Below are 24,702 nucleotides of genomic sequence, written 5' to 3' on the forward strand. Positions count from 1 at the left end.
CAACGGTAGTCAGAATCAGAATCAGAAAAAGCTTTATTTATCCCAAGAAGGGCAATTTAGTTTACAGTTCCAGTTCGCAGTAAAAAATCATTTGAATAAATACTATAAAAAGCAGTACGAGGTAGAAAATAACATCAATAGACAAACAGCAGTCCAACACACAAATTCAACTCACATTCATTTCAACTCAACCTGTCAGAACAACCACCCAGCTACACTGGTGCTCTCCACCTACTCCTGACCCTTGTGATCATTCAGTAACCTGATGGCTGCAGGAATAAAAGAGTGCGAGTACCTCACTGTTCTTGCCCTGATTGAAAGATAGCGCCGCCCGGAGGGCAATAGTGTGAATTCCTCACTGAGGACATGGTCAGGCTGACTCATAATGCATTTGGTCAATGGAAAGAAATTTATTATTTTCTGGTCCCAGTCATGAAATGCCTTCGATTACACATATGTTTTGTATGGATTTAGATGGTATTTTTTCGTGCAAAGAATGGAACAATTTAGCGAGTAGAAGCTGGATACAGTCAGGTTTTGTGCAGAGCGCTTTTGTGGACTACAGCTCTTCGCTGCTCTTGACACTTATGATATACGTCACCACCACTCGCACCCGCTTAGCTCAGAAACATGGCTGTGTCTTTAATGCACTTTATCGCCTTCTTTCAATGACAAGACAAAAGTCTTCAGCGTGGCGAAAACGACTACACAAGTGGACATGTGGAGAGTTTCAATTTCTCGAGTGGGGAGATTGTTGGCGTTGTCCACGCCAGCCATTAGCATTAGCATTAGCACTGTCAGTCGAGAAGTTGAGGGAATGTGTTGAGGTGACGTCACAGAGGCGACAAGACTTGTAGTTGTTCTCGTAACATTTTTTCAAAAGCCGTTAGACGAATAATCATACAACATACCGTCAAACTCTTCACATGAAAAATGATCATTTTTAGACTCATACAAAACATATATGTAATCCAAGGCATTTAATGACTGGGACCAGAAAATAGTAGATTACTTTCCATAGACTCCCATTCATTTTTTTTCAGCCGAGAGGTCCCATGCCCCGTAATTCCGCCACTTCCGCTTAACAGCTCTATGTTCACTTCTATTCGATTCACTTTTGTTGCCAGTGCTGTAATCCTCTAGGAGTATTTGATAGTCCTCGTTTGATAAGGGAGGCATCTTGCTGCTAATTAGCTTTAGCTTAGCGCCTAGCGCCCATAAGAACACCTATTGTGCTTTTTCATCTTTTTTTCTGACCTATGAATGCTGTTATAATGTTATACAGTCATGCTAAATGATACCAAAGTGACAGGTAATGACGTACTTTGCATTTTAGACAAATTCTAGAGGTCTAGAGGTATTTTTCTCTGATTTTACATACTACAATTAATACCTATTTTAAATGTGCAAGAACATAAATTATACCAAAGTGTTGTATATGGAAATGTTCAAAACACATTAGGCCTTTGTTTTCTGAGGTCTACTTATGTCCTAGAACATTGTGTAAATAAATAATTGGCGAAACGTACCGGTGTGAACTTATCTATGGCATCGAGGACGAGAATGTTGCGATTACTCTGAGGATTGAAGGTAACTGAAGCGATTGGTGGTCGAGTGTTTAAAGAGGACCTATTATACTACTTTTCTGGTCTTAATTTCTTGTTTTACACTGCTATAGAGCAACCTGACACGAATCACATCACAAAAAACTATGTAGATTTTCGGGAAGCTCTTTCTCTTATTTTGGCGATCCAGCACGTCCTGTCAACACTTGAGTGTGTGTGCTTCGGCAATCTCCGCTCCCTCCGCCTGTGCATCGGCCATCTCCGCTACCCTCCCCCCCCCTCCTGCAAACCCCACTCCGTTGTGATTGGTTACCTTCCTTCCGGAACACTTTCAGTGGCGGGAAGCGCGAGCATGGACCTATAAGGGCGCGAGGCAGACGCGAGGCAGACGCGAACAGGGAAGTGACAGCATTACCATACATGGAAACATCCGCGTGGTGACTTCACAAGGTTACATGCGACGTCACAAAGTTACAAAGGGTAGACAGCTTTGAACACGTGACTTCTCGACTGGCTAGAATAGTGTTTAGTGCTCGGCACAGACACCCCAGACCGTCAGCATACGTCGAAATGCATGTAAGTCATTATTTGATAATTTAGTATGGTTAAGCATGACTATGAATCATCATAACAACGTCTATAGGTCATAAAAGTCAAAAAGCATCATAGGTCCTCTTTAAGGTTGTGTAGACGAGAAATGCCCGAATGAGTATTTCCTTCGGGGAAGATTTTGTGTAAGGATCGATAGGTTACTTTTCCTACTCAACTGCCCCACACTACTACTACTACTACTACTATTACTACTACTACTACTACTACTACTACTACTATTTTATGCCTCGCATACACAATCGATTGTTAAGTAGACAGACCATGAGGTCTCTGGTTCCTCCTCCCAGTAACCATGAGGTCTCTGGCTCCTCCCAGTAACCATGAGGTCTCTGGTTCCTCCCAGACTGGATCTCAATACAGGGGTTGCAGCCTACGAAGGCTGCATTTGAAGACCGATTGCGTCATAGCGGCGCGCAAAGGCTTGTTCCATTTGCAACGATTTGCAAGGCTCCATCTTCTTAACTTTTATCTTCCTTTCTTTTTTTCTTGTACTTTTTTTTCTTTTCGTCTGGTAGGCAACCTCTTTTTCTTTTGACAAGGCTGTTTCCGTTGGCAGCAATCAGGGTTGCTAGGGAGCACAGGAGCGGCGAGTCGTCACGCAAGGTAACGGCTTGTTACGCAAACCGGAAATGCTCGTAAACGGAGACCTGCGGAGACCGTCTCGTTTAACAACGCTCGTTCGGCCCTGGTTCGGCCTTCGAATCGGCCTTCACAGGCTATAGCCTTCATAGACCGCGTAGACCGTGTCCTTCCAACGACGTGCCTCTGGATTGGGATATAGCTTCAGTAACCATGAGGTCTCTGGTTCCTCCTCCCAGTAACCATGAGGTCTCTGGTTCTTCCTCCCAGTAACCATGAGGTCTCTGGTTTCTCCTCCCAGTAACCATGAGGGGTACCAGTTTGTAGTGTTCTCTCTTCTGATTGGTTATTAGTAGTGGGATCCCCGAAAAGTTTATTTGCCAATTACATGCAGCGTGAGTGACTAAGAGATCGGCTTTATGAAACGTGCACACTATATAGGCCTAAGTGATCACTGTATGAATAAAGAGTGATTTAACACTCATATTAACATAAATAAATCACTTACTTCACATTTAATCTCTTTTTTAACACGGCCTAAGCAGGTTCATCACTGCTGGGAGACGGACTGTAGCATGTAATGGATAGCAGTGACACATAAAGTGTGAAATCATTTTTCGTCGCCACTCTTATCTTTTTAAGGGTGGGATTTTAGACCGCAATCTCTTTAATGTGTTATAGTCTAAATGGAGCCAAAATTGCTCCTGTCCAGTTGACCGGTGGTGATTATTTGATTTAGGACTAGTGTGTTACGGTTGGGTCTGGAGGACACAGTCGCAGAGACAGTGTGAGTAAAAGAAGATTTATTTTAGGAGAAAACCAGCGGGGTGTTAGGACCGGGATCCGGGGAGGGAAACTGGCTGGCATGGGGGTCCAGGGAGAGAGCAACGGGGCAAGTCCAGGGGGCTGAGTGGAAGCAGGCTAGAGCGGGCAGGCAGGAGGGGTCCGAGGAGTAGTGCTGGAGAGCTAGGGCTGGAGCTGGTGGCTGGAGTCAGGCCGGGAGAACTGTGGCAGAGAAACAGGGGTTAACCAGGAAAAAGTGGAACAGAGCATAGCTGAAAACAAGTGAGCGAGAGAGTGAACTGACTGTGTGAAAAACAGAAGCTACAATCTGGCAGTGTCTGGAAGGTAGGCCCGGGTATAAGTAGCGCAGTTGATGAAGATTGAAGGCAGCTGCAAATGTTGTTAATTGACTCCAGCACACCAGGCTCCACCCCTGCAATTAGCTCAGCACACAAACACAGGTGAAAAGGGAAAACACATATAAGGCCAAGGAGTCCAAACGGGATCATGACAGTACCCCCCCCCCTCAATGAGAGCCTCCAGGCGAGCCACCGGGCTTCCCTGGGTTGTCCCGGTGGAACTCCTTAATAAGGGAGGGATCGAGGATGAGCTGGCGAGAAATCCAGCTCCTCTCCTCAGGACCATAACCCTCCCAGTCCACCAAGTACTGAAAGCCCCGACCACGGCGGCGAATATCCAGGATCCGCCGGACTGTGTAGGCGGGGTGATCACCATTTACATGCTCCCCCTTGGTCAAATCATTCGTCATCACGGTCTCAGTTTTCACTGCTATGCTGATGATACCCAAATATACATCAGCACCAAACCCTCAACTCAGCTTCCACCGGCTCCACTCATCAAATGTCTGCAAGAACTTAAAACCTGGATGACCTCTAACCTACTCAAACTGAACAGCAATAAAACTGAGCTCATGGTCGTGGCCCCCAAGTCACTGCTCACGAAGGTTGGGGATCTTCTTCTGGAAGTGGATGGCTGCTCGATCACCCCATCCTCCGTAGTCCGCAACCTGGGTGTCCTCCTTGACCCCACCCTGTCATTTCAGTCCCATATCAAAAATGTCACTAAATCCGCTTTCTACCACCTGAGAAACATTGCAAGACTCCGACCCTCACTCTCAGACTCAGTCACTGAAACCCTCATCCACTGCTTCATCTCCACCCGTCTGGACTACTGTAATGCCATCCTCACAGGTCTCCCCTCCAAAACCCTGGACCGACTGCAATATGTCCAGAACTCAGCTGCCAGGGTTTTAACTGGCACTAAGCCCTGGCAGCACATCACCCCCACCCTGATGCAGCTCCACTGGTTACCAGTTAAGTCCCGGATCAAGTTTAAAATCCTCCTACTCACCTACAAGTCCCTGCATGCTCTGGCCCCCCGTTACCTCTCTGACCTCCTCCATCCTTACACCCCCCTGCGGTCCCTCAGGTCCTCTGCTAAGGACCAGCTGGCAACTCCCCGCACCAGACTCAAGACCTTTGGGGACAGGGCCTTTTGTGCGTCTGCCCCCACTCTGTGGAATCTGCTCCCCCTCCATATCCGCTGTGCCACTTCAGTGGAGTCCTTCAAAAAGCTCCTGAAGGCACACCTCTTCTCAGAGGCCTATGACCTCTAACCCGCCCCCACCCCCCTGTGTACACAATCACTGTACTTCCCCCCTTTTTTGTGAAGCGACCTTGGGTACCTTGAAAGGCGCTATATAAATTCAAATTATTATTATTATTATTATTATCATGCGGGGAGGTGGAGGGGGTGTAGCTGGAGGACACAGAGGGCTGGTGGAGACAGGCTTAAGCTGGGAAACGTGGAATGTGGGGTGAATCTTCATAGATAATGGCAGTTTTAATTTGACAGCGGATGGGTTGATAACAGTTTCGATTTCAAAAGGACCAATGTAACGTGGGGACAGCTTCTTAGACTCAGTGTTGAGTGGGATGTTTTTTGAAGAGAGCCAAACCTTCTGACCTGGTGTGAACTGTGGTGCTGGAACCCGGTGTCTGTCTGCCATGCGCCGATTGCGCTCGGTGGAACGGAGCAGGGCAGCGCGAGCGTCCCTCCAGACCTTACGACAGCGTCGAAGGTGGGCCCGGACAGATGGCACCGCGATGTCGCCCTCCTGTGCTGGGAACAGAGGGGGTTGATATCCAAGGGAACATTCGAATGGGGACATACCAGTAGCTGCACTTGTCAGGGAGTTGTGGGCGTATTCAACCCATGGCAGGTGAGTGCTCCAGGAAGACTGGTTCCGAGTAGTAACACAGCGCAGCGCAGCGCAGCTTCGAGGTCCTGATTGGCCCGCTCCGTCTGCCCGTTCGTCTGGGGGTGGTAGCCTGAGGAGAGACTGACAGAGGATCCTAACTCACGACAGAAAGCCCTCCATACCTGGGACACGAATTGTGGACCCCGATCGGAGACCACGTCAGCAGGGATCCCGTGGAGGCGGACCACATGCTGAACCAGGAGATCAGCAGTCTCAGACGCTGTAGGAAGCTTGGGCAGAGGCACAAAATGGACAGCCTTGGAAAATCTATCAACAATGGTGAGTATGGTAGAATTACCTTCGGACAGCGGGAGACCAGTGACGAAGTCGAGACCAATGTGACTCCAGGGGCGCCCAGGCACCGGGAGGGGACGAAGCAACCCTGAGGAGGGTTGATGCGAGGACTTACTGCGTGCGCAGACAGTGCAGGCGAGCACGAAGGCACGGGTGTCAGCCTCGATGGTGGGCCACCAGAAGTGTCGCTTGGCCAGGGACAGGCTGCGGTTAACACCCGGGTGGCAGGAGAAACGGGAATTATGCACCCACTGGAGGACCTTGGAGCGGACAGCACTTGGCACGAACAGCCGACCCTGCGGCCCGGTTCCCGGATCCGGTTCCTCCCTCAGCGCCTCTCGGATCCGTGCTTCAATCTGCCACCTGACTGCCCCCACCACACAGCCAGGGGAGATGATGGTATCGGGACTGGAGAGACCGTGGTCAACGGCAAACTGTCGGGACAAGGCATCCGGCTTCCCATTCTTGGACCCTGGTCGAAAGGTGAGCTGGAAGTTAAATCGACCAAAGAACAATGCCCAGCGGGCTTGGCGGGAGTTAAGGCGCTTGGCGGACTGGATATAGGACAGGTTCTTGTGATCAGTCCAAACAATAAAAGGGATCTCCACCCCCTCCAACCAGTGCCTCCACTCCTCAAGCGCTAGCTTAACCGCTAGCAGTTCCCTGTTGCCGACGTCGTAGTTGTGCTCTGCGGGAGACAGGCGTCTGGAGAAGAAGGCACAGGGATGAAGCTTCTGGTCCTCCGGGGAGCGTTGAGAGAGGACCGCCCCTACCCCGGAGTCCGAAGCGTCGACCTCGACCACGAACTGTAGAGCCGGGTTGGGATGAATGAGAATGGGGGCTGAAGTGAACCGCCTCTTCAGTTCCACGAACGCCGCCTCAGCCTCAGGGTTCCAAGAGAAGGGGATAGCTGGGGAGGTAAGTCCAGTGAGGGGAGCCGCTACTCGACTGTAATCCCTGACAAACCGTCGGTAGAAGTTGGCAAAGCCCAAAAAGCGCTGGAGCTGTTTCCGGGTCACGGGTTGAGGCCACTGTGCCACCGCCTGTACCTTCTCGGGATCGGCCCTCACCTGCCCTCGCTCTATGATGTACCCCAGGAAGTCCACGGAGTCCACATGGAACTTGCACTTCTCTGCCTTGACATACAGCTTGTTTTCCAGGAGTCGCTGTAACACCTGCTTCACGTGTTGGACATGTTCCTCCTGAGAGCGAGAGAAAATCAGTATGTCGTCCAAGTACACAAACACAGTGCGATTTAAGAGGTCACGGAGCACATCATTAAACAAAGCTTGGAAGACAGCGGGGGCATTAGTGAGACCAAAAGGCATTACCAAATATTCAAAATGTCCGAGGGGGGTCTTAAATGCAGTCTTCCATTCGTCACCCTTCCGAATGCGGACAAGGTGATAAGCATTGCGGAGATCAAGCTTGCTGAAAACTGTGGCACCGTGGAGGGATTCAAAAGCAGAGTTAATTAAAGGCAGAGGATACTTGTTCTTGATAGTGATATTGTTAAGACCCCTATAGTCTATGCAGGGACACAGGGAACGATCCTTCTTGGCCACAAAGAAAAACCCAGCCCCGACAGGAGATGACGAAGGTCGGATAATACCTGAAGCAAGGGACTCCTTGATGTATGTCTCCATTGTCTCTCGTTCAGGCCGGGACAGGTTATACAGACGACTGGATGGCAAAGGAGCACCTGGAAGAAGATCAATAGCACAGTCATAGGGCCGGTGAGGGGGCATAGAGAGAGCACGTTGCTTACTAAATACCTCTCCCATACTGTGATATGCGGCAGGGACTTCATACAGGTCAGGGGGCTCAAGCTTTAAAGGCACAGTGGCTCCCTCTGCTGGGGAAAGGGCGGACCGCAGGCAAGACGAGAGGCAATAATCACTCCAACTTAGTACACGACTAGTCGCCCAGTTGATGTGGGGATTGTGTAACCTTAACCAAGGCTGACCCAAAACTAAGGGAGTGTGAGGGGAAGAGATAATGTGAAACTGTATTACCTCATGGTGGTTGCCTGACAGGACAAGGCGAAGAGGCTCTGTGCGATGGGTAACCCGTGCCAGCAGCTTCCCATTAAGTCCCTGGGCATTGAGGGGAGTAGCGAGCGGTCGAGTGGCAATACCTGCTCTGGCAACGAAGTCTGCATCCAGAAAGCTCTCGTCAGCTCCAGAGTCCACCAGAGCGAACAGTGAATGGGTTTGTTGGTTCCAGGAGAGCGTAGCCCGCAGTTGCATGCGAGATTGGGGGAAAGGTTCCGATGTGATCTTGCTCACCAGTATTCCCACCGTTACTGGGGAGCACTCCCTTTTGGCCGCTGGGGACAGGAGCTCAGGAAGTGACCGGGTTGAGCGCAGTAGATGCAGAGCCCTTCATTTATCCTCCGAAAACGCTCAGCATTGGAAAGTTTGGCTCGGCCCAGCTGCATGGGCTCCTCTGCCGAGGAGGAGGGAAGGACAAAGGAATCAGGGGACTGACTGGAGCTACGACCTGGGGAGTGTCTTATAGGAACTGAGGGAGAACGGGAGGAGAACGGGTCATGAGACCGCCCGGCTCTTTCCCTACGACGCTCTCTAAGGCGATTATCAAGTCTGATAGCTAGGGCCACTAACTCGTCCAAGCTAGCTGATTCGTCCCGAACTGCTAACTCATCCTTAACTGGATCGGCTAGTCCGTTGAGAAATGCCCCCTGCAGAGCCTCATCATTCCACCCCGTCTCTGCCGCTAGCGCTCTGAAGTCTACTGAATACTCAGCTACGCTGTGGGTACCCTGTCAAAGTGTGAGGAGTCGCTTGGTGGCATCCCTGCCGCGCACCGGGTGATCGAACACCTTCTTCATCTCAGCCAAAAATAAAGCAAAAGAAAAACAAACAGCTGACTGACCCTCCCATACTGCTGATGCCCAGGTTAATGCTTTACCCGTGAGTAAACTGATTATATAGGAGATCTTGGCTCTGTCTGTGACATAGGTAGATGGCTGTTGCTCAAACGCTAAGGTGCACTGAATCAGAAAAGGCCTACAGGCCCCAAAGTCACCTGAATAGCGCTGCGGCGCCGGGACACGGGGTTCACGGGCTTGGGGAAGCGGCGGAGCCGAGGCAGGACCCTGTTGAAGACGACCGGGGTCGGCAGGAGCTGGGGGAGTGAGGTGTGCCGAGACAACGTTGAGTTGCTGCCCCATAGCAGTAACACAGGTGGAGAGCCCACTTAACGTGGAGAAGACATCTCGGAGAGTCTGCTCGTGTTTCCCTACGAGCACTCCCTGCGCTGCCAATGCCTGGTGGAGGGAGTCCGTCTCTGCTGTGTCCATGTTTAGGGCCAGATTGTACTGTTACGGTTGGGTCTGGAGGACACAGGCGCAGAGACAGTGTGAGTAAAAGAAGATTTATTTTAGGAGAAAACCAGCGGGGTGTTAGGACCGGGATCCGGGGAGGGAAACTGGCTGGCATGGGGGTCCAGGGAGAGAGCAACGGGGCAAGTCCAGGGGGCTGAGTGGAAGCAGGCTAGAGCGAGCAGGCAGGAGGGGTCCGAGGAGTAGTGCTGGAGAGCTAGGGCTGGAGCTGGTGGCTGGAGTCAGGCCGGGAGAACTGTGGCAGAGAAACAGGGGTTAACCAGGAAAAAGTGGAACAGAGCATAGCTGAAAACAAGTGAGCGAGAGAGTGAACTGACTGTGTGAAAAACAGAAGCTACAATCTGGCAGTGTCTGGAAGGTAGGCCCGGGTATAAGTAGCGCAGTTGATGAAGATTGAAGGCAGCTGCGAATGTTGTTAATTGACTCCAGCACACCAGGCTCCACCCCTGCAATTAGCTCAGCACACAAACACAGGTGAAAAGGGAAAACACATATAAGGCCAAGGAGCCCAAACGGGATCATGACATAGTGTGTTGTTTCACCATAGTGTTGTGTATAAAGTTGTCCTTTTTGATGTTTTGATGAGCAATATATAAAGAATGGCATGGATAAACTAATTTCAATGTAGGCTATATCTCGTGAGCTGGACAATTGCCATGTTTCTACTATGGTTTCTAACAAAAATATACAGTTCTCTTAGCCAATGATATAGGCCTAGGCTAATGAGACTAATAATCTCTATTTTTCCATATAGGGGAGAACGGGGTAATCTGAGCCACTTTTTACATTTGCTCCCCTCTAAGCGAGCTAAAATGATTTATCACTCAAATTTACACATTTCCCATTAAAGCCACTACGAGTAAGTCGGCACGTTGGCGACACCTTTGAACAAAAGCGGTAGTATTATTACGACGCCAGCTGTCGTGAAGCTGTTTTCTAGCTCGTGCAGGCAGCGTGCAGGGCGTGCAGATTAAAATAATCAGGAAGCAATATGGTGCGTGTCCGTGTGTTGAAAGCAAAGTGTGAGGGCACCGGACTCTTTTCGGCTCCGTGAGTCTATGGGTGACACAGCATCAACTAATGCCAGTAAGTGCTAAACACACCTGATTGCAATGAGTTGATGCATTGTCACCTCTCACGGAGCTGAACGAGTCCGTGTCCCCACACAAAGCGAATGAACGAGAGATGGCAGTTAGTTAGTATCACGATGAGGTAATGTGTTTATGTTGTAAATAATGACTATTTCAGATGAATAATGGTCATCTGATGATGCTGGTGAGGCAAAGTAAACTTTGTTTTAGTAGGCTACCGCTCATTCATTTAGGAGTAAACACTGCAGTCCATGCTGCAGTCTAGGTTCGCTGCGTGAAATTGTGTATACGTTGCTTGGCAACGCCCTCCCGCCCGACTATCACTCTCCCTTTTCGCTTTTCTTCATTGCATTTTCTTTTTTTTCTTTTATGGTTCAGCCCCGTTATCAGTCATTATGACGAGACGACAAACAACTGTCTCAAACAAGGCTCCCGCTCCCCTTCCCTCACCTGGAGGGATAGGCTTCTCAAATCGCGTAACTGCGCCACACTGAAATCTGTCACCAATACGGATATGTGACCATAGAGCATGCACGCGTGAACCGAAAATCGGACTGGGTGTACGACCAGATCAAATGCAGTAATAAAAACTATATAAAAACGTCTTTCTTTGCACTGATGGTCTCGTTTGCTGTTAAAGGTAATTTATGATTATGAGAGGAAACATGAGGCTGTTTAAAAGATATTTAAAAGTTACTCGTTGCCGCTTTAATTCAGGATGTTTCCTAGAAATGGGCATTAGCAGAATTTTTTCAAGACAAAGGGCAGTGAAAATATTATTGTTTTAAAAAAAGTTGTCATGTGGCTCACTTTACCCCAGCTGTGGGGTAAACTGAGACAGACCAGAAAAATCAAGGGGGTAAAGTGAACCAGCTGGGGGTAAACTGATCCACTTACTTTTTCCACTCTGAAACTACCATAACAACACATATTGTAACTGTTAGAATCCTTAAAGCTAGCCACACATTCCAGAATTAATGGCGGACTAGTAAAAGAATGATGGGGTTTGGTCAATTAAGCAATGCAAATTTTCTAAACACTTGAAAGTAACTCTGAACAAAATCAAATGCAACATATTATAATTCAAAAGGTTTTAATAAGATTAAAATGAAAGATAGAACCAGTTAGATCAGAACACAGTCTGGGGGTCAGAACACAGGACCCTTAGAGCCAGCTTGTGTCTGGGGGTCAAAGCATAGGAAAATCACAACCGGCGAGAACAGCCTGGGACTCAGAACACAGGAGAAGACCCAACTGGATTATAACATCAGCCTGTCATACTCTACAACTAGGCCTACTCTACATTCCAGCCCCGAAGGTTACAGGGAAAGATGAGAAGGTGCTCTTTCCGTGTGGTTGCCCCAGGTCATCTTCCTGGTGTATTTCCTTGGCATGATGGCTTTTCTACAATGTGTATGACATTAAAATAAAACATATGTTATGTAATATTACATTAAAATGTGTTTAAGACTAAACTTAACTTGTGCCTCATGGTGGGGGAAAGTGAAACAGTGTCTCACTTTCCCCCACAGCATTTGGCTCACTTTCCCCCACCACCACAATTTGAGAAAAAACTACTTCTCTTAGCATTTCAGGCTAATCTTTAGCTAATATCATCACATAGTTTTTATATGTTAGTAGTTCATCAACACGTATGATAGAAGTTTTTCTACATGAATACATTTGCTTTGGCACAACAGTTGATTAAGTTGACAGCAAGACAATTTACTTTTACATGCAAAATACCTATTTTGGTGAAAAAAACATGCTTACCACAGCACCATGAGGTCCTCTCTTTCATGGCCAAGGGGAAATGAGAGGGGCTTGAAAACATATATCTCACATGACCACAAATGTTTTCCGTTGCCTAGATACAGGGGGTGGCTCACATTACCCGATGCCTCAGATTCCCCCGTTCTCCCCTATATTATTTGTATCCCTTATTTTTATAGGCGTACCTTTATTACATTTCTATGAAGAAGGCTATTTTACTTCATATTTGATAGGAATGGACATAATAGGCTACAGTGGATTAACACATTCATATCTACATTTAAATCAGATGCCCTTGAGAATAGATATCATGTTCAGAGCTTTCAATTACTGATTTGTCCTTTAAGAAAAAATCAGTTGGCTATCAATCACCAATTGTCTTCAAACAAAATTGTAATCAAAAATGTTTACCCCTTTAAATTATTGCATTACAATGTAGGCCTATGTGTTAAATGTTGTTGGCCTACTTGAACCATTCCTATTTCTTCACACTGTAAAGTTCATTAAAGGGGCACTGTGTAATATGACATCTTCAAGAAAATTCTAGAATGCAACGCTCCCTGGGTAACCCACCCCTTTTGAATAATAACAGAAGCTACAGTGGCCTTCAAGGACAAGAACAATTCTAAATTCTAAACAATGCACCTGATGACATTCCAAAAACATGGATGCCTCCATAAGACTTGCCTGCTCAATGTACAAAATGTAATATTAATATTTGTAATTCTCCGCTCAGGAGGATAATTCAGATTATTGGCAGAGGTGATTTTACACCAATGGGGACATATTTATGAATGAAGATATTGATTTTAGCTAATAAATTACTTAAAATGTTACACAGTGCCCCTTTAACGCATCGATACAGCAGGGTTTTAGCATGTTCAGAGAAACTATCATGTTTTCCGACGTCCCTAGTTTCTGAACAATTTTTATTAATTAAATGACCACGCCTATGGTCAGAGGTGATGCTGAAATCTCACACTTTAAAATATCTTTGCCTAATATCTGAGATATTATTGCAAAGTATTATTAGGCTATTATTATTATTATTATTATTATTATTATTATTATTATTATTATTATTATTATTATTATTATTATTATTATTAGTAGTAGTAGTAGTAGTATTCATAATAATAACTTTTTATTTTTAAACCTGCAGTGTGTAGAATTTTAGGTTTTATTTCCTAGCAGACTTTGTAGAAAATAATTATAATATCCATAAGTACGTTTAATTTAGTGCATAATAGCTGAAGAAAATGTTTAGAATTATTTTTTTCCCCTTTTTTCTCATATATGTCCATATTTCTCCATACCTTGGACCAAGGCATGAGCGCCGCCATGTTGGAAGCGTCATGGTTGGAATGTCATCAGGTGCATTGTTTAGAATTTAGATTTGTTCTTGTCCTTGAAGGCCACGGTAGCTTCTGTTATTATTCAAAAGGGGTGGGGTTACCCAGGGAGCGTTGCATTCTAGAACTTTCTCGAATTTTCTAGAAATGTCTTGATGACGTCATATTACACACTGCACCTTTAACTTATTATAGCCATTAATAACTTATTATTGTAACTCTGCGTAGGCCTATGGTTGTTTTCTGTTTTGCTATGTGTTTTCTTAATGCGGCGCATTGTCAAATTAATAAAAAAAAATTCTTCCTTATGTTTTTATGATGTTTTGTCAGTTTGCAACATAGTCCGCATGTCCGAATTTGGCGTAACCTATTGATAAACGGCTTGTATGTTTTCTTTATATGTCCATGGTTTTTCACGTCTTGCAGTGTTTTGAACTCTCAGGACCACCGTAGTTCCTGCACAGCCATTTTAGCTGCATCTGTTTGGGTTTGCCTTCAACTGTCATCCATTAACACTTCTGCCTCACGTTTCACTTCTGTGCACCACCAATATGCAATATCCACACTATTTTATATTTATTATCGAAAATAATCCATATAGCATAGTGTTTAAATGACTTGAAAACCTTCGGCACGACCAGTTACGTCATGGCCAAGATGGCAGCTTCCATGGTGGAGAGTAAAGATGATCAATTTAGAAAAATATTCAAGTTTTACAAGAGAAGGAACCCTCCGCCAGATTACAGCGACGTCATTGACTTCTCCAAAGCTGTTCCCAGTGACAAGGTGAGGCGGCATAAAGGTGTTACTTTTGGGAGACTGGAGATATAGGCACTAGCCTATGTAACTTTGAGTGTGTCAGATAACTTCTCTAAAATGGCTCTCTAAGGCTATATTCTCATAACTGAATAAACAAACTTTCCTCCAGAAAATGTGAGCCTTCGAACATTGAATTGAGAAAGTTACATTAACGTTACTCTTTCACTGTTGTTTACAACTTCAGGGTCCACAGTTTTGTTTACAAACATATTCTAGTCTTAAAGGAGCTGGGGCCTGTTGCATAAAACTAAGATAAGGGATTAACCTAGGATATTTCGGTTATCCTGGATTGCGTTAGCCATGATCCGGCTGCATAAAAGCGGAGGGACATAAATTACCATAGAAATGTATCCTTTACGTTTAGCCTGGTCGGGACCAATTATAATTAGATTAAGATGCAATGATACAAATTATAATAATGTATGTGATAGTCTGTTCATATTGCAGGCTATATTTATACAATTGATTTTCGATGGCAGATGACGTTGCATATGTGGGTCAAATAAATTCACTTTGTACTTATAACTATATCGAGGTGCTTCTAAAACAAAATTCAATATCAATGAAAAATTCCTTTTTTCTGTAATTGAATTCAAAAAGTGAAACTTAAATATATTCTAGAAATTCATTACACATGAAGTGAAATTAATCTAGAATAAACATACTTTTCAGAAGGTCGACATTTCTGATTGGTTGTATGCAATATTCTAATATTTTGAGATACTGGATTTTTTTTTCCATGATCAATCAATCAATCAATCATCCAAAAAGAAGGCCTGACATATTTCACTTTGTGTAATGAATCTATGAAAGTTTAACTTTTTGAATGGACTTTCCATTTTTGAAATGCACCTGCAGACTGCTCACTGTCAACTATTTTATCATAAAACAATGCAGGGACATCAAGATTAGTTTGCAGAGATGACATTTGCTGTATGAAATGAACTGCCCCCTGATTTACGGTTTAAACTAGCAAGGCATTGTGGGAAAATGAGCCGTTTTTTACATTTTTCCATCAGTAAATCTGTGTTCGATCTCTGGGTCTACTTCTGAAAGCTGTGGGCTGGCACTTAACAGAATGACTTACACCTGGCTTGACAAAGCGGACCCTTTTCATCCTGGATTGGCATTTATGCAACTGACTAATCCAAAGTGCCCAGGCTAGACTTTGTCAAGGCTGGCTTTATCAATCATCCTGGATATCTTAATTCCACTTTTATGCAATAGGCCCATGTAAGCGGAATGGTTCTTTTAGCTAACTTCCTGTCAGTTACTGCAGTTAGCAGTCCCCTCGCTCGTCCCTACGTCACCACATTAATGCATTGTGGTCTTCAAGCAGCAAGTTATCTAGCATAATCTCGGATCCATAAGTGTGATAAAACCGGATAAAACATGATTAGAAACCATCAAAACAGACATTGGGAAGGATTTTTTACCTGCTCCGCCATTGTAGGCGCATACACATTCACCCATCTGTTGCTCTGGCGTGCACCGGCAGTGAGACCATGGAGTGTATATAGTATGAGTGAGACGAGTGACGGTATGTAGCGTTCTCTCGCCTGATTGGATAAAAAATCGGGATACTACAACATTTTAATTGGGCTATTACTGCAAATCAGAATGACTTGGAGACCTGTGATGGGGGCCTATTGCATAAAACTAGGATAAGGGATTAACCTTTTTTTTCAGTAAATCTGTGTTCGATCTCTGGGTCTACTTCTGAAAGCTGTGGGCTGGCACTTAACAGAATGACTTACACCTGGCTTGACAAAGCAGACCCTTTTCATCCTGGATTAGCGTTTATGCAACTGACTGATCCAAAGTGCCCAGGCTAGACTTTGTCAAGGCTGGCTTTATCAATCATCCTGGATACCTTTATTCCACTTTTATGCAATAGGCCCCTGTGATATGACGTCCGCACTCTGTTGAAGTGATTGCTGTAGGAATGTGGAGTGATATAACACATATATTAACACAAATAAACCGCTCACTTCACCTTTAGTTTAGTTTATTTCACATACAAACAATATAAAAACACGTGTAGCCTAGTGACTATGGAAACCACACCCAATAAACATGTTCATATTAGAATACAAAACACACAAGCACACACACAACAAAAATATATATAAATAAAATAAATTAATAAAAACAATGCAAAACAATCAAAGAAAAACTAAACAAATACAAGACGGTATTAATAATATAAAACGCGTAAATCAGTAACAACATATCAAAGTTTAAGCTTTTCAAAGTTTTTCTCGTTTCTCATGTAGGCCTAAAGATCGAAATTGTTGCGGCGAGAATGATTCTCTAGATAATCAGCTATTCCGTTCATCATGTTGTGGTTTAAGCTGACTGTGTGGGTGTCATTGTGTAGGTCCTTACTATTTTTAGATAATTTGTCAGAAGATGATTTTAACTCATCCACATCATTCTGGGTGGATTTGAGACGCTGTCTAGTCTTTTGTTCAAGTAAGTCCTTATAAAAGAACTTATGTTGTTCAAGGAGATCATGTACCTGTGCAGAGGTCATATTATCCTCATCACTTCTCCTCTTTAGTGGCATGACGCAGGAAAGTGAAGGCCTGGCCTGGCCTGCTGGATGTGGTGGAGCCTGGCCTAGCCTGGACTGGTGGATGTGGCTTGCTGCTTTGCTCCTGCTTTTGATTCAAACACATCTTCTGATCAATGATAATTATATATTTCCTTTCAGTTCAGCTGTCAGTGTGCTGTGCTGCTGCTGCCAGTGTGCTGTCAACCCTTTGATGATTTGGTTCTTCAAAATAATTAGATTTTGAAATTTGATCCATGATATATAACTATTCACATTAATAAGAATAACATGTATAGTAAATAGGTTCTGTAAACTAACTGAAGGCTCTGCTAATGTAAACAAATCGTCCTCCTCTGATACTGTGTGACCTCTGTGGTCGGTCTCTCGGAACCAGGTTTTGGCAACAGCAGTTTAATGGATCTGCACAATTTATGGAAAACAACAGCGGAGAGAGTCATCAATGTGGGCACGGACAAGTAGTGTGTTCACTCGTGGAATTCTCCCAATGTTTTACAGTGTGATCGTATAGTGGTATTTGGTTCACATGAATAAAATAAATAACAAATATACGCCCTCCACACTGAGCTACGGGCGCCCCATTAACAGCTCAACTTCTAACTACAGTTTATATAGTTAGTTATTTAAATATGCGCACAGACTTAACACACATATTACCTCATGGAATGTCTTTGGAGAATCCCCAGAATTCATTGCCCTAATGACTCAACCACTCCGTGCAGGTACACATTTATGACAGTAGATGGCACTGTTGAACCATTTGGCTGGATTTAACAAGAACACAACCAACCATGTTACAACTGCACCTATAATAAAGAGGGTATGTTCACGACAGCCTCTTTTTGCAAAGCTAATGGTGTGTGTGTGTGTGTGTGTGTGTGTGTGTGTGTGTGTGTGTGTGTGTGTGTGTGTGTGTGTGTGTGTGTGTGTGTGTGTGTGTGTGTGTGTGTGTGTGTGTGTGTGTGTGTGTGTGTGTGTGTGTGTGTGTGTGTGTGTGTGTGTGTGTGTGTGTGTGTGTGTGTGTGTGTGTGTGTGTTAGATAGTTGCAGCTAAACTGGAGCCTGCTGAAGTGAGTGATGTTGAGGCTGAGAGCGTTGGATTACAGCCTGTCAGAGACTGGAGAGCCTTTGGCCTCAAGGACTATCCAGGTAAGAGAGTTATTTACCATGTTGAAAGTCAAATACTAAAACACCAGAGAATACACTCAATCCAAAACTACATGTAGAACTTACTTGGAGAGAAAGTTGACATGGCACAAAAGACAAGTGTTTGACAATTTAAAGGCAAAGTGTGTCAGTAAGATTCTGGTCCACAGCTTCACTGTTCCTTTGTTGAGATTGTCCAGTGGAGTGGTATTGGAGGTCAAAGTTGTTCCCTCATTCAGTGGGAGTTAAATAAAATAATTCTTAATCAATTAAAATATACTAATGAAGGAGAGCACTGCCTTAACACATTAGTCCCCAAATCTCCCAAATGTTTTCAGGTAGGTTGAGAGATCAGGGGCCTCATTTATAAAGCTTTGCGTGGAATTCACGTGGAAGCTGGCGTACGGAAGAAACTCAGGATGTACGTGCGAACAAAAATATTCGTACGCCTGTTTCCCTTTATAAATCACAATCAACTCTAAATGTGGCGCAGCCTTTGCGGGCTTCACGCAACGCCCATATTCACCCATACATAGACACGCCCAAATTAATATAATTTACTGAGTGCATGAAGGCGTTAGTTAGCCTGGAAATCCATACCCTGATATCTTGAACGATAGAGGGTCTGGCCACGATCAATAGTAATTTCCAACTCAAGGGGCGGCTCCTACTCGTGCATTTCAAATGCCACTGCACGCAGTTGGATAGCACTACAACCAATCAGAGCGATGCACAAGGTGACGTAAGCCCCGTTCGTTTAGCGAACAGCTGTTAAACTGTTAAATTAAACGTTTGCCGTTGTCGGTCGGCAAAACAGAACATTCCACTTACTTGCTAATGAAAGATTTGAGTGCCGTCTTCCAAATCGTTAAGGGTCGAGGCCAAAGCAGTCTCAAACTCACACAACATATCCGCAGCCATCTTTGATGTTTACTATCACGGCTTCGACGTCGCATGCACGTCACTGTCGTCATCCGGTTACGTCCTCCCCAGAGTACCATATAAAGGGCTCTGGCGCGCCCATATTAGATAGAACCAATTGAAATGTGAGACCCAGATTTCTGGTCTTCTTGATAAAGCTTCAACGGAGCGTGGCCAGACCAACAGGCGCAGCAAATTTAATTTGCCAGCGCCTAGTGGCAGGTCTGGGAATGCCAGGCTAGGAGTTAGTGTCAATCTCCGACTGAAAGGGAAATGGAAAAATAGACTCCACACGGTGTGGATCACTGCGGTCAGGCCGAAGTACCCGTTGGAGAAGTGGCGACCAGGGAAAATTTTGTTTGGTGGCACATTGTGAGCGTAAAGGCGTCAGAGTGTGGCGATCTCTGTGAACGCTGTGGCCGAAATAAAAAGAAGTGATCCGACATAAAAGTGGACGCAAAAAAGTGCTTATCCTCACACAGCAGTGTTTGTGCCACGAGCGGGGGACACTGAGACCCCTCATGAGATACACATTCGGAGAATTCATCCCGGGGCAGTTACGGGCAGCGGAGGGTTAATAATAAACTTCACAGTCCCTTTCAAAACACAGTTACGACGTACTTAAACACAAAGAAAAACACATAGATAAAACGGGCTAAAAGCCATGAATTTTTTTTGCAATATGTGATGTACAGTAGGCTTATGATTAGTGTATGAAACTGTGCACTCCTGTCTGCCTGACTGAGGCATCGAGAACAGCGTCAGTGTAAAACTAATAGGCTGTCTTCCACCTCAATATTATCAGAATTAATTCAATAACATGCAGATAGGTTATTCTTTAATAACTGCAGGGCATATTCGAACGTTGCTGTTTTGTTTTGTTTTGTTTTGTTTTGTTTGCACTCATATATCTCCGTTTGTAGGCTATTTAAGATCCTAATTCGTTTTGTTTTTGTTGGTATCACTCGATGGAACAATCCGTGGAGGCATTTTTTTATTAGTTGTAAGAATGGCTTCATCCGTTTTGCAAAGGATCTCACTGTATGATAGACCTACATGGCTTATAATCGGCCTATCTGGATTAATTTTACACAAACACATTCGTTCTCGCACTTCATACATGTGCCGACGGAGTCACCGTTTCTCCTTTCTCCACTTTCTGTGCGTACGCATGGGTCAGAGTTTGCGTGGAGGACCGCACATCTTCCCGTCAAGTTTGGTTTTTATAAATCCCAATGTTTGCGTAGAAATTGGCGTGCGCCCTCTTCTGGGCGTACGCCACGTTTATAAATCAGGCCCCAGGTGACTGGGAAGGCCACATTATTTCAAACATCATTTTAATATTCATCAAACTATTAAAGCCACTACGAGTAAGATGGCACGTTGGCGTCCCCTTTGGACAAAAGCGGTAGTATTTTTACGACGCCCGCTGTCGCAAAGCTGTTTTCTAGCGCGTGCCAGGCGTGCGAGTGTGAACTGAGAAGGGCGCAATATAGTGCATGTCCGTGTGTTGAAAGTGTGCGGACTCTTTTCGGCTCCGTGAGAGTGGTTTTGACACTGCATCAACTAATGCCAGTCACTGCCACACACACCTGATTGAAATGAGTTGATGCAGCAGTGTCACCCAACTACTCTCTCTCACGGAGCTGAAAGACGTGTCCTCACAGAAAGCGAATGAACGAGAGACGGCAGTTAGTTTGGATCACGATGAGGTAATGTGTTTGTGTTGTTGATGTAAATAATGACTATTTCAGATAATGGTTATCTGATGATGGTGAAGCAAAGCAAACTTTGTGTTAGTACCAACCGCTCATTCATTTAGGAGTAGCCTAAACACTGCAGTCTAGTTTCGCTCTCGTGAAATTGTATACACGTTGCTTGGCAACGCCCTCGTCCCGCCCGTAGCCTATATCACTCTCCCTTTTAGCTTTTCTTCATTGCATTTTATTTTTTTTCTTTGATGGTTCAGCCCCGTTATCAGTCATTATGACGACAAATAACTGTCTCAAACAAGGCTCCCGCTCCCCTTCCCTCACCTGGAGGGATAGGCTTCTCAAAACACGTTGCTGCGCCACACTGAAATCTGCGACCAATATGGATATGTGACCATAGAGCCTGCACGAGCGAACCGAAAATCGGACTGGGTGTGCGACCAGACCAAAAGCAGTAATAAAAACTATTTAAAAACGTCTTTCTTTGCACTGATGGTCTCGTTTGCTGTTAAAGGTAATTTATGATTATCAGAGGAAACATGAGGCTGTTTAAAAGATAAGATTAAATGTTACTCGTAGCCGCTTTAAGTGAGCCTTTGAAAGCATCTGTAATTCATTTATCCACTTATTTATTCAGGTTTGTCTTTAAAGGCCTATTTCACCGGTGGGAATATGAAGGTGTATTGAATTCTGAGATCCTATGTACACTCAACAAAAATATAAACGCAACACTTTTGTTTTTGCTCCCATTTTTCATGAGATGGACTTAAAGATCTAAAATTCATTCCAGATACACAATTGTACCATTTCTCTCAAACATTGTTCACAAATCTGTCTAAATGTGTGATAGTGAGCACTTCTGCTTTGCTGAGATAATCCATCCCACCTCACAGGTGTGCCACATCAAGATGCTGATCTGACATCATGATTAGTGCACAGGTGTGCCTTAGACTGTCCACAATACAAGGCCACTCTGAAATGTGCATTTTTTTGCTTTATTGGGGGTCTGGGGACTCAGAACCAGTCAGTATCTGGTGTGACCACCATTTGCCTCATGCAGTGCAACACATCATAGAGTTTATCAGATTGTCAATTGTGGCCTGTGGAATGTTGGTCCACTCCTCTTCAATGGCTGTGCGAAGTTGCTGGAGACGGCTTATGGTGGAGAAATGAACATTCAATGCACGAGCAACAGATCTGGTTGACATTCCTGCTGTCAGCATGCCAATTGCACGCTCCCTCAATGCTTGTGGCATCTGTGGCATTTTGTTGTGAGACAAAACTGCACATTTCAGGGTGGCCTTTTATTGTGGACAGTCTAAGGCACACCTGTGCACTAATCATGATGTCAGATCAGCATCTTGATGTGGCACACCTGTGAGGTGGGATGGATTATCTCAGCAAAGCAGAAGTGCTCACTATCACACATTTAGACAGATTTGTGAACAATGTTTGAGAGAAATGGTACAATTGTGTATCTGGAATGAATTTTAGATCTTTAAGTCCATATCATGAAAAATGGGAGCAAAAACAAAAGTGTTGCGTTTATATTTTTGTTGAGTGTAGTATAAATGTGCAAAAAAAAAATTAATTGGTTCATCCTAGCCTGAGAAATTTCTCTTTCTGTGATGTCACAGAAAGAGAAATGTTTGGGCCAATTTTGGCCAATTTTATTTTAAAAAGTGATTTTTTGTGAACCTTTAATCTCTTCTTGGTTCCCTACAAGCTACATCAACAACGAAAAGCAAGCTTATGGACTATCTTTAGTTGCTCCAGTTTTATTGTGGAAGAGCTGTGTAGCTCACTTGCTATTTTGGCGTCCCTAGCAACGGCTAAAAACAACGGCTAAAAACAAGTAGCCGATGTGACATTTTCCTGGTTACTGCTGGCGTTTTTTTTTTGGTGATCCTGGTGAGGAATATGCCCCGGTCAACCTGCAAAGCTGTCTCTACTGTCTTGTGGATTTTTCTGCACTGCCTCCCGGCTCTTCTCCAGCTGCTTCGGGTCCGTACCTAGCTGCTAACAGGCTAACATCACTCTGGTTGGTTCGATGTTGAAGTACTTCGCCTCACAGCTGCTGAAGTACAACAACCGCTCCATCCCACCCTGTATTTCCACCATTAAGCAGCTAGGACTATTGCGTAGACCTCGATATATCCACAGAGGCTCAGGGAGAAACTTTATTTATGGTCAGCCTGCTGGCTTCATTCCATCCGTCTGGTCCGCTGAGACGGCTGAGGGCAAAGGACACAACATCGCGAGATCCCCGCACTCCCGGCTGGATAGATTACATGGAGTGGATTCTAACCTGCGCGGAGTGGATTTTAAGGCTCTGCGACCTGTACAGAGAATAACCCCACAGTCACTGGTCAAATTTGAACTTTTCAACACTCAATCCATTAATAATAAATCCAGCTTGATTGAAGAACATATAAGGGAAAAAGGACTTGACTTCATGTGCCTAACAGAAACCTGGCACCAGCCAGAGGTTTACTCTGCCCTAAATGAAGCCTGTCCCCCAGGCTACTGCTACTTGGAGGCAGCCCGCAGAACTGGTCGCGATGGTGGCCTAGCTGTCATCCACAAACAGGACCTGGAGTTGTCCCCCATGTCGCTGCCTACAACTTCCTCCTGTGAGTGTCTTGCATTCACATGTAAGCCCCCCCATCCCATGACTGTTCTCCTCATATATAGGCCCCCAAAACCCAACTCTGCTTTCATCTCGGAAATGTCTGATCTCCTCACAACACTCTGTACTACCTCTGCCAATACCATCATTCTGGGTGATTTTAATATTCATGTTGACACCCCCTCATGCCAGCCCGCTGCTGATTTTCTTCAGCTGCTAGACTCCCTCAACCTACAACAACATGTTGATGCCCCCACACACTCCAGAGGACACACACTTGACTTGGTCATCTCTAACTCCGCCCCCATCAGCAACCTACAGGTTTATGATCTCGGCGTCTCGGATCACAGAGTTGTGTCAATGGAGCTCCATTTTCCTTCCCCCCACACCAAACCAAAGCGGCAGATCCACTTCAGGAATGTGAAAAATATCAACATGGACGCACTGGCCCTGGACCTTCAACATCTCTCCTCTGGCTCAACTGACTCCCTCTCTGTTGCTGACTCAGTGGACTTATACAACCAGTCCCTGAGCAGTCTCCTGGATCTCCACGCCCCCTTAACATCGAGGTCAGTCTCCTGAGCTGCATTGCTTAAATCGAGCAAGGTAAACACAATCAGGTGGGCCAAACTGATTGATGAAATAGACCAATGTAATGAGAGATCTTTAGGGAAGAAATTGGGCGCCACTAGATAAAACAAAGATAAAACCAGTTCAGTTTAGGCTCACCAAACTGAACCCATACAGGTCAGACATGCTCAAAGGGGAAACAATCTCAGAGGATCTCAGGAATAGAGTTTTGATTTTGCACATTTGTCTGGGGACAGCTATACATTCGTATAAAAAAGTTTGAGCTCCATCGGCCCACCGTGAGGCAAATCATCTACAAATGGAGAGCTTTAAGAGTGACTTAACATCTGCCTAGAAGTGGACTTCCTTCAAAAATATCTTCAAGCACCACAAGAAAAGGGATTTTTCAGGTAAAAGCCAACCCACACATTACATCTGGAGATTTGCGGACCATTTGCCATCACCATTCTTCACTTGGGAGAAGGTTCTGTTGGTGGTAGGCAGAGTTGCGTTTTTGCCCAAACATGGCGGTTTTGGTTATGACCAAACAGATCAATTTTGGACTAATCTGTCCACAGAATAAGACTTCAGGTATCTCCAGGTGCTCTCTGGCAAAGCTGTGACAAGCAGTTGTGTT

The 24,702-nt window shown here is 45.0% G+C and overlaps 2 protein-coding genes across 4 annotated transcripts in view; one reads left to right on the forward strand and one right to left on the reverse strand.

Annotated features, from left to right (window-relative positions):
- ldah (lipid droplet associated hydrolase) overlaps positions 1–24,702 on the reverse strand; it is an 82,396-nt gene that overhangs the window by 2,086 nt on the left and 55,608 nt on the right. The window lies entirely within an intron of this gene.
- Positions 14,210–24,702, forward strand: part of alkbh1 (alkB homolog 1, histone H2A dioxygenase) — a 45,462-nt gene continuing 34,969 nt past the window's right edge. The window contains exons 1-2 of the mRNA XM_080042668.1: positions 14,210–14,480; positions 18,128–18,236. Of these exons, the coding sequence (XP_079898794.1) occupies positions 14,343–14,480; positions 18,128–18,236 (247 nt within the window). The 5' untranslated portion in view covers positions 14,210–14,342. The remainder of the gene's footprint in view (positions 14,481–18,127; positions 18,237–24,702) is intronic.

Source organism: Ammodytes marinus, assembly GCF_949987685.1.
Source record: "Ammodytes marinus genome assembly, chromosome: 15".
NCBI classification, from domain to species: domain Eukaryota; kingdom Metazoa; phylum Chordata; class Actinopteri; order Uranoscopiformes; family Ammodytidae; genus Ammodytes; species Ammodytes marinus.